General features: G+C 38.8%; 1 protein-coding gene across 1 annotated transcript in view; it reads left to right on the top strand.

The window, feature by feature from the left end:
- The window catches only part of INO80 (INO80 complex ATPase subunit), a 61,946-nt gene that overhangs the window by 23,605 nt on the left and 24,141 nt on the right, over nt 1-14,200 (top strand). Inside the window, 8 exon segments of the mRNA XM_009640217.2 lie at nt 250-367; nt 1,369-1,454; nt 2,435-2,602; nt 3,027-3,160; nt 3,922-3,989; nt 5,465-5,558; nt 6,855-7,032; nt 12,452-12,592. Coding sequence (XP_009638512.2) covers nt 250-367; nt 1,369-1,454; nt 2,435-2,602; nt 3,027-3,160; nt 3,922-3,989; nt 5,465-5,558; nt 6,855-7,032; nt 12,452-12,592 — 987 coding nt within the window.

Raw genomic sequence — 14,200 nt, 5'->3', positions numbered from 1 at the left:
CTGTTGGCTGAAATCATTGTGCTGTGTTTCTCACTGCTTTCTAATGGTGTTCTGTTAAGTTGATACATCTGGCATTTGTCTGGGGGGGTGGGAAGAGTATGCGGCTGGGTTTTTGTTTATTTTTGACATGTCTCATGGTCTAGTAAAGTGATTTTTCTCATGAAGAGCTGCAAGGGTTTGGGATCCCCAATTACCTTGTCCATTGTAGGGTGACTTTTGCTGATCTACTGATTTCTCCTCTCCTTTTAGCTGTGGGCCCTGCTGCATTTTATCATGCCAACACTGTTTGATTCCCATGAAGAGTTCAATGAGTGGTTTTCTAAGGACATAGAGAGCCACGCAGAGAACAAATCCGCCATTGATGAGAGTGAGTGCAGTGTGTAACTGCAGCAGTTTTTCTATTAAAAATCTGATGCCTTTTACAACTACTAATGGATCAACTTTATCTCTTATTTTTTGTATGAGAAATGTCACCTAAGACACAGGGTGCATAATAGGATTGGAATTTTATGGATTGTTGTCCATAGTTTGTGCCAAGGTTTTAGGGAATGGAAAAACATTTAATGAAAATGTTGATTTGCTACTTATCTCCAGTCCTATACTTCCCCAAACACAGGAGAATAAACATTTTATATATTTGTAAGTTTCTACAGAACACATAATCTCGGAGATCTCCTGAGTGTGTTACAAGTTCTAGACATAAAAATTGTGTCACAAAGCACTGAACACCTTTTGAGCTCCAGAAGAAAAGCATAAAAATGCTTTTAAAAAAAAATCTTCCCAGTAAATTTTAGGGGATATAATTATGTTGAAAAATCTAGCTAGGTAAAATAGCTGATTTGTAATTGGAGTACAACACAGCACAGTTGGAACTTGTCACAAAAGTAAAGGCTTTAAGAGTTCTCAAATACCCAGAACTTTGTTTTTACAGGTTATCATAAAGACTGCAGTTATCTGTCAATGCAGTATGCCCTGTTTTTGTGATGCTGTAATTCTGGGAGGTGAGACTTAAAACTGTAATGATTTCTTCTCATTAATTAGCAATGTCTCATCTGAAACATTCTTCTTTGCTAATGGAGAGTGATAAATTTAAGCCCATATTGTTCAGCCCAGGGGAATATAGAATACATAAAATGCTTTGGAAGTTCATTCTTCAAAGCAGATCTTTAGATTTAGAAGTTAAACGGTGTAGCTCAGCACTCATGTAAAAAAAAAGAAAAATCAACAGGGAAATGCAAGCTCTGTGTTGTAAGAACGCATGTGGAGAGAAGTGGCTGAGCAGTAAGGGACTTAATTTGTAGTAGAACACCATATAGTTTTCTTCTTTGGTGAAGTAATTGTCCTTCTTCCCCATTCCCTGTATTTCAGACCAGCTGTCCCGCTTGCACATGATCCTGAAGCCTTTCATGTTGAGAAGAATCAAGAAGGATGTGGAAAATGAGCTGTCAGATAAGGTGAGAAAAAGTAGTGATCTGGAATGAGTATTTCAACTCTACTGTTATATCTGTTTTCTAATCTGGATTTAGCGAACTCCCTTGTCAGTCTGCATACCTGAAATTTGGTTGTAGACCTTTTATGGACCTTCAGTTTCTGGCACTGTGTCCCAGCAGTCTTATTAAATGTGAATGTAACTGAAGAAGCCCTAATTAATGAATTTTTCTCCCAGGGAAAACATTTTGTTTACAGTTATAAATAAAAAAAATCTTTAAACCTGATTAAGTTGACAGAAATGTCACTAATTGAAGTGAAGGAAATTGATATAACAATGATAAACATGATAAACATCTCCAATTACTGTTGTGAAGGATTTAGCATGGATTTAGGATCCTTTTGCTTGCTTGTAAAGAGCAAGAACATCATACTCTTCTGTTTGTTAGTCTCTTAATTCCATGTGGATGTTAGCAATACTGGATGATCTTGTGGTCAACATGTCACCAGATTTTGGGACCTCTGGCTAAGAGACATCTACTTTGTTCTGATGTGCTTACTAATTTAAAAACTAGAACTTCCCACAGACACTGTTGTTCTGTGATGCAGCTGTCATCAACATGGGCTTCTGACACCTGTTTAAGAGGGCTCTAAATGGTAGCATTCTAACAGTAAGGTAGTAGAATTGAGGTCAGATTTTAAGCTGATCAGCTGCAGTTGTGATGTTTTCAGAGCTTCTTAAGAGTCTGTTTAGTTAGTTGTGCTCACATACTTTTAAAGGTCTGTCTCTCCTACATCATTACCTAAGCCTTCCAAAATACAACTATCAGTTAAGTCCTTTCCAGGTTGGATCCTGAAATACCGGTATGAGTGTGACTGCCTATATATGTATTTTTTGAGAGTTATGTTTTCCTTAAGATATGTTTCTCTCTGCTTTGTGTGTACTGATGTGGTCATCCTCCATTTCAGAGATAGAAAAGGCTAAATCTTCATTACTGTTTTGCAGATTGAAATTCTTATGTACTGCCAGCAGACAAGTCGACAGAAGCTGTTGTACCAAGCGCTGAAAAACAAAATTTCTATTGATGACCTCCTGCAGTCCTCAATGGGCACTACTCAGCAAGCACAGACCACCACTAGTAGTCTCATGAATCTAGTCATGCAGTTCAGGAAGGTAAGGCTGTTTTAAATTATAATTTTAAAAAAGTATAATCATTCATTAGCCCTGAACCAAAACATAGTTTCTAGAAAACACCATATAAAAAAATTTCTGGCATAGGCAAGCAAATTTGCATGCAGTTCAGTTGTGTAGCATGATGTTGTGGTAGAAGAGCTTTAGCCAAATGGGTGCATGCATCTGCTAACTGATTTGGTTGTTGAAGGAAATAATTCACTTGAGAAGCAGCAGCAATAGCTGTGATGTGAATAGGAAAAGATAGGATGCAGTATTCAAATTTGAGTGGATATACTAAAATAGCTGTGACATACTAATCAATATTAAAGTTTTAGTGATCAATAGTCACAGTTGATTTGGGATGTAAATGCTGCATTGGACAAATTAATTCCTCCCACTGGTTGACATGCTCTCTTTCTTACAGGTGTGCAATCACCCAGAGCTGTTTGAGCGACAAGAAACTTGGTCTCCATTTCACATCTCCCTAAAGCCATACCAGGTTTCAAAGTTCATCTATCGTCATGGACAGATCAGGGTCTTTAACCACTCACGGGACAGGCAAGCCTACTCCACTTCCTCTCCAGCTTAGCATATTTAGTATCATTACTTAGATTTATTTTAGCTTTGTAAGTGCTAATTAACTCCCTTACCTGATGTACTTAAATGATATTGGCCAAGCAGTGCATTCCTAGTTTTCTTTCGTTCATTCAGCTGTTAAACATCTGATACCTGATGCTCTTTCTCGGTGGAATCCTGATCATCAAATATCCCTGATGGAATAAGAAAGTCAGGAAAAGGAATTTAGAGTTGTTGCTGGTGATGTGTAATAGAATTAAGCTCTAAAAGAATTCTTCAAAAAACAAACAAACAAATCAAAAACAAACCCAGAAAACCCTGGTTTCCCTTCAGTGAGTTTTCATGTTTAAGGAAGCTATCAGTATCTGTCTGTTGTGACACAGTATATTGTGAGCATCTACTAGTGTCTTGACATTCACGATTAATTTTGTTTGCATTCGGTTATGAGAAATGCTCAGGGCAGAGATGAGAAAGCCATGTTTGAAAATGAGACTAACTGTTCTACAGTGTAAAATGCAATTCCAGAACAGTGGTGTGTCTCAGTGTCAAACTAACGGTAGTGTGTGCGGACTGATGATGCTTTTCTCTTACTGCCATGCAATCCCAGATACCCAGAGTGCTGAAATACTTACAATGAAGAACTGAATGGTTACTCTGCATTTTCTGCAGATTATGTGGTTGAACATTGTATGTGTTAACACTTTCTCAGTGATTTTGTTTGGTTTTATTGCTTTCATTTTCAGGTGGTTACGGGTTTTACTTTCACCATTTGCACCAGACCACATCCAGCAGTCTCTCTTCCATAGGAAAGGTAGGTTTGCAGTCCTGGGAAGCAAGCTGGATTGCACACTCACAGGCAGTGTTGTAATATGTCTTATTTGGGCGAAGGACTGAGAGGCAAGATCAGTTAGTCCTCTGAGATAAGTTGATTAGAACTTGTTAGAATTCTGTTAGCATTTGTACTTGTACATATATTTCATTTGCTCAATGAGGAAAGGATGGAAGCAGCTGGAATAATAATTAATGGACAACTTGTTATTTAGTCACTGCTTAATCCTACTGCAGTCTCATGTTCCATTCCTTCTGTCTTGTTTTAACTCACTTCAAGAGGATTAATGCTGCCTTTTTAGTCTCATGTGAATTTTTCACAGATTCAACTCAGAGAAATCTTGGATTCATTTCAGTAGATTTTGTACTGTACGTTAAACTGCCAACTTCTCTTTCAAGTAAAAAGTAGATGAGATGCAAGTGACCCAGGATCTAATCAATGAGCAAAAAACCCACATAAGCTGCTTATATCGACAAATACAGTTTATTATTATAGATGATTGAAAATTATTTTTTTTTTTGCTAAAAAGCACCAGCTTGATTGCTCAGCTGCTGGGGTAGGAGAAACTTTGGGAGAAAAAAGCAAGAAAGATACTGGCTGCATTACTATGCTGAAATCTGTTAGCATGGGCCTCTTTGGCTGCGCAAAACCATTTTCAAGTAAGAACCACCAGATGCAGCTACAGGAGTCTACACGTTGTCTGTAACTCTCTAACTTCCATATGTCTTGCTGATTATTCTGGTTTCTGTTTGTTTCGGTATTCATAATAGGCTTTTTCTTGGAGACCCTTTTTGGCATATCATAAAAGGAAAATAATTTGGGGAATGTAATTTTGTGTAGAAGTTAAAAAATAAAAGTTATGAATGGTATTAGGGATATGCAGTATACGTGGGTGGGCCTGAAAGGCTTTCTTCTTTAACAGTGGAATATCTCTCTTCTGCTCCCCACCCTTCACAGCAGTGTATCCATCATTCTTGCTATATCTGTTGCATCCTTATGCCCATACTCACATTCCCCTACCAATTCCTACATCTCCTTCCAATCCGTTTGACTGACTGCTGGGTGAGAGGGAGCGTGTTTGACAGGCATCCTGAGGTATGCTTGTTCTGGTCAGCTGTCTGGCAGATACACGTCTGGATTTGCAAACATGCACGCTGCCTATTGATTCTTAGTAGGCAAAATCAATGTTCTTACTGGCTGCATGGTTTTCTGGCCTAGAACATATTTGTATTTTTTGGTCTGGCCCAGACTGGAAAATGAACTGGAATTTGGAGTCAGGCAACAGCAATTCAGATTAAATTTTCAGTATTTCTAGAGTTAAATCAAGATCTCCTATTTATTCACCTAGATTTGTCATATGTCAGAGAATGTGTATCTTGAACTGATGAAGTAGATTTATTGTTTTCAGCTGTGTCTGTGAAATGTGTTGGCCTAACTTCAGTATTTCTGTGACATAGGCATCAATGAAGAAAGCTGTTTTTCTTTCCTCCGGTTTATTGATGTCTCTCCAGCAGAAATGGCAAACCTCATGAATCAGGGACATTTAGCCAGGTGAGGACAACTTTTTTTTTTTTTCTCCTTTAGTAATTACAGGAAAAGTACAGGTGATGTTAGAGGCATCTCTCTGTAAACCTGTGTTTTCTATGCGTCCTAATATTATCATTTGTTATAACAACTTCCAGAGTGTTGCTCCAGGTATAGGGCACCATTATGCAAGGCAATTGTTATGCGGCTGTCAAAAGAAAACCTCTGTTAAAAAGATTTGACATCGTAAATACATGAGACGGTCAAAGGGCAACAGAAGAGTTTGCTTAGGATCACACTGTAGGTTGCTGGCATTATCAAGCACAAAATCCAGACTTTTGAAGGCCAGTTTATTGCAATGCTTACCAGTTGTGCTTGGGTGTACGTTTTAACACAAGTGGAATAAGCTTACGCTATTATAGCTGTTCTTCAGCTCCGAGCCATATTTTCCACTTTCCACACATCTTGGGTTTTTAATATGGAATTCCAAGGCATAGGCTTACGACTTTTGAAGGCCAGTTTATTGCAATGCTTACCGGTTGTGCTTGGGTGTACGTTTTAACACGTGGAATAAGCTTACGCTATGATAGCTGTTCTTCAGCTCTGAGCCATATTTTCCACTTTCCACACATCTTGTTTTTAATATGGAATGGAATTCCAAGGCATAGGCTTAGGATAATGGATTTTTAGCGCCATAAACTGTATTATCTTGGAAAGGGAGGTGATCTGGTGAAGTTATAGTGCACTCTGCAACAGACAGTACTCTGAGTGAAGTTACATAGTGACTGTAAGAAATTTGAGAATAAAAGCGAGTGTTTATTAATAAAATAAAGGTGTTTTGCTTAGGGCTTTGTAAGTGTAATATTCTTTTATTGTTGTGGGTTTTTTGGACCACTGTTTCTTGTCTGTGTTTCAGTAACATAATACAAATTTCTCTTGATCTGTCTGAATGATCTTTATGATAAATTCTGCATTCATTGTGCAGGTTGTTATGAGTAATTTATATGTGGAGCAATTTGCAGAGAAGTCAGAGTACAATTTTAAGTAGTACTGGCTAACTCAGGTTTGATCCTTTTAAACGAAGTGCTTTGAAATGTATTCTGATTTAATCATTTAGATTCAGTTAAACCACCTTAGAAAAATTAAAGTAAGAGTAATATAATTGGAAGATGTCTAGCAAAAATTATTTCCTTTAAATTAGGACTGAAATTAGCCTGAAATTCTGAGAAAAACATTTGTGTCAAATAGTTACATTGTAAATATATATTCAAGCCTTTCTTTCGCAAGGAGGTGAATAAATACGTCTACTGTGTTTTGTTTCAGGTGGTTAGCTCTTTTCCTGTCTCTGAAAGCATCCTACAGGCTCCATCACATGCGCTCCTGGATGGAGACCGAAGGGGAGAAACAGCAGGGGTCATGTTGTCTGAGAAACAGGGATTTCTTGCTTGATGTAAATTTCCCACTGTCCTTCCCTAACTTGCACAGCTGCACTTTGCTGCAGGTAAGCAAAATTTCTGCAATGTGGAGACAGTAGCAAATCCTCATGAGTGAAAAATGATTAAAACCTTTCTATCTTTATAAAACAGAGGAAAACAAACTTGGGAACAGGATGACTTTATTATCTGCTTTATTAGATACAGTTAATAAAGTTCAGAGTGCTGAACAGAAAAATAGTTTGACTCCTGTCTTCCTCCCATGTAGCGATACATTTCAAAACTTGCTGTAAAAAATAAATCAGCTCACTTAGAAGTCTTAAAAATACTACTGGAGCAACAAAACTAGATTCATGATTTGTCAGGGGTGGATTCTACATGTAAGCTTAGGAGTTTTGTAATGTTTTTCTACATGTAAGATGCTTGTTTTCTGACTGAAACCAACTCTTCTCAAATTCAATACATAGTTGCAGCAGCTGGGGAAAGCAGAGACTTCAGCCTAGCAGTGTTTCAGAGTTGGTGGACAGGCATTATCAATGGTATCTTTCCACTCTGAAATTTGTTTCTGCTGCTGTCTGGTAGACTCTAAATGTGTTCATCTTACTGGGTAATGCAAGGTCATTTTCTCTAATCTTTTGCCTGGGATGTGTGTGAAGGTTTTGCCTTTTTATGACTAAATTGCTCTTGATTTCCTGAGTTAGGTTATAGCTCCATTGATTCATTTCACTGGGAAATAAGTTCACAAAAGTGCTAGCATAGAGTCAGGAAAACATCTTAGGGCAGTTAGCAGATACGCAGTACAAAAATCTTTTCTGAAACAGTGAGATCGTGCCAAATTTCTCTAGGGAATATTGCTTCTGTTCGTGAATGTGGAAGGGGAAAGGAGATAGCCAGAATTCAATTGAATAGCGTGTAGAGGAAGTTGAAATTGAAGACGCATAAGCAGTAGGAAACCAACCTCGGGCTTGGTGTCATGTTTTGCAGCGTTAACAGCAAAGCCAACAAAATGAGTCCTCCTAGTTATCAAACAAAGAGCAAGCCAACTGAACGTGTATGCCAGTTAACTCTGGCTGTGCTGGTGTTTAAATATTCTGTGTTTCCATATCTAGCTTGCTAAAATGTCTATGCTGTGCAGATTTGTTTTCAGTTAATTTTTTTAAGATTACATTCAGCTGTTTGTATACTGACTGTGCAATGCTTATCTCTGAAACTATACTGTAGCTCTGTCCTCTCGTTGGCATGGTTAAGGAAAACTTGGGTGGCATCATAAATGTTGCAGCCTGATAGTAAAGGAGTAGAAGATGATATCAGAAGTTGTACGCACTTAGAGAACGTAGCATTCATTTTAAAATACGTATAAAGACAATCTAGATTTTTACATAGCCTTTGAGTTCGTGTGTATAAATATTAAAATGAAAGTTGTTATATTTTCTTCAAGAACAGAAGGTGAGTTAACATAGATATTAAATATGAGATGTGGAATATGCACATGTAGGTTTTAACATTAACAACGGAATGTAAAGCATTTGCATAGGCTACAGACCCACCTGTACCACAACTTGGCAAGATTAAACATGCAATTTGGTTTCTCCAAATAATTTCTGCTCTTTGAGGAAGTCGTTACTTGTGTCTCAGGGGGTCCCAGTGCTGTGACTGTGTGTAACTAGTGACTGGTGTAACTAGTACTTTTTACATAGAGAACAGCAAGCTGAGGAGCAAAGTTCATCAGTGTGTGTAATACAGCGCATTTGTGATAACACCCATAAATCTAAAGGAAGTTTAGCCCTACAGTTATGACAGATTCTTTAGAACTGTTTTCTAACCTGCATGTTAGATAAGTTGCCACCTGAAGTCACTTTAAAATAAGCTAAGTTTGCAGAATTTTGTTTGCACAGCTTACATATAGAACATCTTAAAAAAAAAACCAAAAAAAAAACCAAAAAAAAACCAAACTCAAAACCAAAGGGAGAGTTGAAAAACAAACTGCCCTTTACATGCCCTTGTAGCAGCACGCGTCATCGTGAGTGAAAATGAACTTACTTTTTTTCAATCTTAGCCCAAATTTGAGAAACTTTCAATGTAAAATTTCCCAAGGCTTCCTCTAAGGCTTCATAAGATAGTAGCATGTAGGGAGCGAGGAGGGGGCAGAAAGAGGAAAAAGGAAATGGTATAAATCTGGAAAGGCTTTTCTTAACTGCTCAGATCAGCATTTCCGATACAAGAGACAAACTATGAATATAAGTCAGAAGACAAAAAAAACACATTTCTTTTTAATAGATCTTTCTGAAATTGAGGTAGCATTTGTCTAAAGATAGTATGAGTTGCTTCTTGTAAACACAGAAATCCCTTGCAGTGTGGGGTCTGTTCATTACCCCTACTCTGCACCTCCAGAACATGTGTATTAATGTGTGTACTTTGATTTAAATTAATACAGAATCTGCTGTGTTGAGATGAACCCTTTTCTCCTTTGCTTTCCTAATTTTCTTTCTATAAAAAACTTAGGCGCCTTAATGAGCGTAAGATGCTGGTAGAAATCACCCATATTTATGTGCAGCTCTGTCTGCAATGTAGGAAAGCCTCTTTCAACACTTACTTTGCATTGCATGGTTGCAGTAGGTGTGTACATTCTTATTCATAACAATCCTTCTCTTCAGTTCTGGGCTTTGTTGTCCTAAGGTATATGATCCATTTGAGAGCTGTGGTTGTGTTCAGCTCTGTAATCTTACCTGGTCTTTTCCATGTATGTGACTGATGGGAAGCTGGTTTCTGCTGTCCCTGTTATATCTGGTGTCTGCTCTGTTCATGAATACTTAATGGCTGCGTATGTCAGAAAATTCAGAGTGGGATATTTCTTATGTGACTTGCTCACAATTTGTACACGGGAAGCATGGTGCTGAAAAACAGATTTTCTCTTATTTTGGATACCTTCTTGGAAGTTTTCCTTTATGTTTCTTCCTGGGTACTTCTAATTGGGCTAAAGCCATCTCGATGGCTCTTCAATACTGGCTTCCAAAGAGAATTAAGTAACTTGCTAGGTTTGGAATTACAGTTTGTTAGCTTCCTCTCTATCCATTTCTTGTACTCTCACTTTCCAGGAAATACAGTTAACGAACCCCTCTGACGACCAAGCCACAATCAGTATGCCAATGCTTGCTGTTGTAAGACTTGCTGGAAACCTCTTGTGACTGCGCACAATGCCAATTCCTCATTGTGAAATCGGCTGTGCCCCCAGTGTCTGGGCCAGGGGCAGGGAACACAGGGGCTTTGAGCTACAGCAGTTGTTCTGAGTCCGTCTAGTAGCCTGCCATCGCTGAGAGAAATCACTCTTCCTCTCTGACCCTTTTCGTTACTGCCAGCTGCTGAATCCTGCCTCCACTGATGTGGCTTGCACTGTCACATCCCTGCATGACCACAGAAAACTTTCTATTTTCGTGTCCGTTGAATTTGTTCTCTGATTAGATGTGTAGCTAAATACTCTTGTGGAGGGGTGTGATGGGTGTTAAAACTAGCGCAAGAAGTGGCACATCTGTGTCATGGGAAGGGACTCCCCCTTTTCAGCAGCAGTGCTTGTGCTTTGTTGCTGCCGTTTTTGGTCCTCAGATGAGCAAGCCAGCCTTTGCATCTGCTGTCCGCAGCCACATACTCCCAGCCTTGCGTTGCCCACTGCTGTTTCAGCACAAGGCCTGTTTTACCAGGTGGTGAAACAGATCACAAAACTAACTTGGAGCGGAGGGTCTGTTTTCATCTCGATCAGCATCTTAATGAGTACAGACAGCTAGGCCAGCAAGAAGGGCTCTGCGGGGACAGGAGTGAACATGTGAAGCAGTGGCTGCTTAAGCTAGCATTACTGATAAAGAATTGCCAGCTGAGTAAGAGCCTGGTTTTGGGATCACATCACATTATCCAGTGTGGCCCAAGCTTTGACCTGTGCTTTTTAGCCCTGCTGAGTGTCAATGAAAGGCGATTGTCAGCTCTTTCTGCTCTCACCTTTTCTGTAGAGGAGCAGATGTTAAGTCGGAGAGTACGAACTTTCTTTTTGCCAGCTGCAGACTACGAGTCACACTGGTAGCAGTGTGAAAGACCCGCTTACATGCTGGGTTTGACTGTATTTCTTAGGTGGTCTTAGCACGTAAGTACAGTAAGACTATTTTTCTCCCTTGTCAGCAGGTTTGAAATTATATATGCTAGCCATCTGCATCCTGCCCAGTGCACCTACATCTGCAAATAGAAAGGGTGCAGAATCCATAATAGACTACTGCTGTGGATGTTCTCTAGCATTATTTGACATACAGAGGAATGTGTATATCCAGTGTATGACACGATACACAAGGTGTCTACTTCTGTCATGTACCCTGATGTTGTTTAGAACTTCACACACTGGGATTTTAGAATATTGGGAGGCTATGTAAAATAAAAGAAGCATGCAGTTAACGTTGGTGCATTAGGAACTAGGGCAGAACAATGCCAAAGCTTTAGATTCTGGTTACATTTTACTTAAGTTAACTGCTAGAATTGACAGGAGGGCACATCCTGTGATCCTATGGCAGTGAGAGGTATACCTCTCAATGTTCCCTTTTTGTTACTTGTTTCCTACAGTGTGCAGAACAATGCTCTGCATACTATAGGAAACAATTATACATACCAATATATAACAATTGGTTGCTATGAATATAGAAGGGTCAGAATAAAAACTGAGTAGGAAAAATGGTGTAGTCTGTAAGCAGTTTATTTCAGTGTTTCATGCAGATATTTACAATAAAAAAGGAAATATAACAACTGATGCAAGCAAAGAAAATCTAGTTTTCTGTTATTGTTCTGCACAGACTTGAGCATATTCAAAGAGTTCTCCTTTCTTTAAACTACAGTGTCATCTCAGTGCCCCCACTTTTGAGTCAATATATTTTTCTGTATTAAAAGGACATTGATACACTTATGGCAAATTCCAGGTTTTATACATGGGTATGTTCATGCTAGCACCTTGAAAGTCTTCAGGAAAAAATTCAGATCCATTTTGCACGGGAAAGAAAGAAAAAGTTGGAAAAGACAGAAGTCCAAAATACTAGTTCCATCTCATTTAGTGTCTTTTTTTCTTTGCCAAAATTTATTTTACCCATGCTTCAGAATACATACAGGAGTAGCTACAAAACAGCTTGAACGTCAGGCCTACTAGAATATTCCTATACTTCCTTCATTATAAAAGCTAAGGTCAAAAGGTTCAAAGAAGGAAAAACTTGTTTCTGGTTCCAACTGAGCATAAAGGCAAGTATTGATAAGAGCTATTCTGATTTCAACCATTTCAGGAGCTGAACGTTCTGATAATTGCACAAAGATCCTGTACATTGTCACTGCAGCAGATGTGTAGAGTTTCCTTTTTCAAGGAGGAATATTTGGTGAATGTCCTTTGTCTGTCTTTCTCATGGGTGGTTGCAAGATTTAAGAGGAGTTTTTCTTTATAGACATAGTAATTTCTTAATTTTACTTTTTCAGAACCTTGTGTTCAGCAGCCACTGTAAAGCAGTTACTGGCTATTCAGATCATGTTATACATCGAAGGAGATCAGCTACCTCATGTGTACGGTGCTGCCAGGTGACTGAGCTGCCGTCCTTCCTGTGCATAGCCAGTCCACGGGTAAGTCCAAGTGAAGTTGTAAATTATGTATTTTCTATTGTGTTTTAAATCTTGTTAGAATTGTGTCTTAGGAACAGGATGATCTATTACTTTCTTTTGGTTGGGTAAAACTGTTGTGAGGATATCCTTTTGCTACTGTATTCAATAGTGGCTTTTTTCATAGGGGAAGTGACTGTAATGTGTACTGAAGGGAAAAGGAAAGTTGTAAGATGCACCCAACAGGAGTTATTCTGAGATACATAGATTTCACTTTCCCTCCTAATACCAAAAGCTGTAAAATTATAGAAGAGATTGTCAAGTAGATTATTCCCCAGTAATCTAAGGGGGAGATGTAGGTATGATATGAACAGGATGGGGTGATTGTTTGATCAACTGTGATGACAAAAGGGGGCTGAGGAGCAATGCTTTTTCTGAAAAGGATGTTCATTTTCTCTCATTGCCTCAGCTTATGCTCCAGAAAGGAACCGCCAAATTTTGCAATATATAAGGATTACTCGAGTTGGCATTTTCTAAATCTTTTGGATATTAAGTGGTACTGCTTGGGATTGTCCATCACCTATTAACTGAAGCTTGAAGTTACTTTAGCTGAATTTTCCTGGGCTGACACAAGAGACCTTCATAAATCTATGGCTATTGTATTCCATGTTGTTGGATCTTGACAAAGCTGGACAAAACGTATTTTTATTACGAGACCGTCCAGATGTTTTCTTTAGTCACTGTTGATGTTATTGCTGTAGACTTGATGAAATGGGGCCACATGAGCAATTAAAGATTCACATCTGGAGAAGGGTGGATGGCAAGTAGGACCCTGTGCTTATTACCTTCATGCTGCTGCTCAAGCTGAATTCATCTGTGCCTGCAGCTTTATGGGCCAGGAATCCAACTGAACTTGTCAAAGCCACATATCACCTCCCAGTCACAACATACTACCTGGTTCAAGAGCAAGCACTTATTCTGGGAATAGATTGTGAAAACCGCTTCTTCAGATTCCTTTGATTTGTCCCTTTATGGATGAAGATTATGTTGAATACTTCCCCTACATCAGGAAGGGGGGATAGAGGCTTAGAAGGCTATGTATGAAGGTGAAGGGAAAGCTGAGGAGAGATCGTATCTGACATTTATTCTAGTGAATAAAAGTTACTTGTTCTGGCTTGGCTGGTGTATAAAAATGATTAAGTGGAGGCATGGCTTTTTGTTTCTAGGAATACAAAGACTTAATTTTATGCTTCTTAGAAACTTTTGGCAAGAGTGTAGAAGACCTGAAACAGCAGAAAGAGCACATATGTTCTCAGAAACGATAGCCTTCTGTTGTTGTTTGACCTGTGATGAATTTTGGGAAGTTAATGGAGCGAACGACAGAAATAGGAGCATATGTTTATGTAGCAGCTATGGGTTGGTGAGGGGGGGTGTTAGTGTTGTAGTTTTCTTTCTATGCAGGCAATTTTCCTGAGTACAGATAGGGTCTCAATCACAAAAAAAAAGTAGCTTGGAGGATGGATCTTGTATTCTCATTAAGAAGCTGGTTACTTCAGTTTAGAGTAATACTGTTTGGTTTAGTTTCAATAGATCCCAGTTTGTCAGAGGTATTGTGGTGAGAAGTGGGTTTGG

This window comes from Egretta garzetta, unplaced genomic scaffold (genome assembly GCF_000687185.1).
Source record: "Egretta garzetta isolate BGI_Z169 unplaced genomic scaffold, ASM68718v1 scaffold526, whole genome shotgun sequence".
Lineage (NCBI taxonomy): Eukaryota > Metazoa > Chordata > Aves > Pelecaniformes > Ardeidae > Egretta > Egretta garzetta.
The sequence above is the reverse complement of the archived record's forward strand: the minus strand, read 5'-3'. Positions and strand labels throughout refer to the sequence as shown.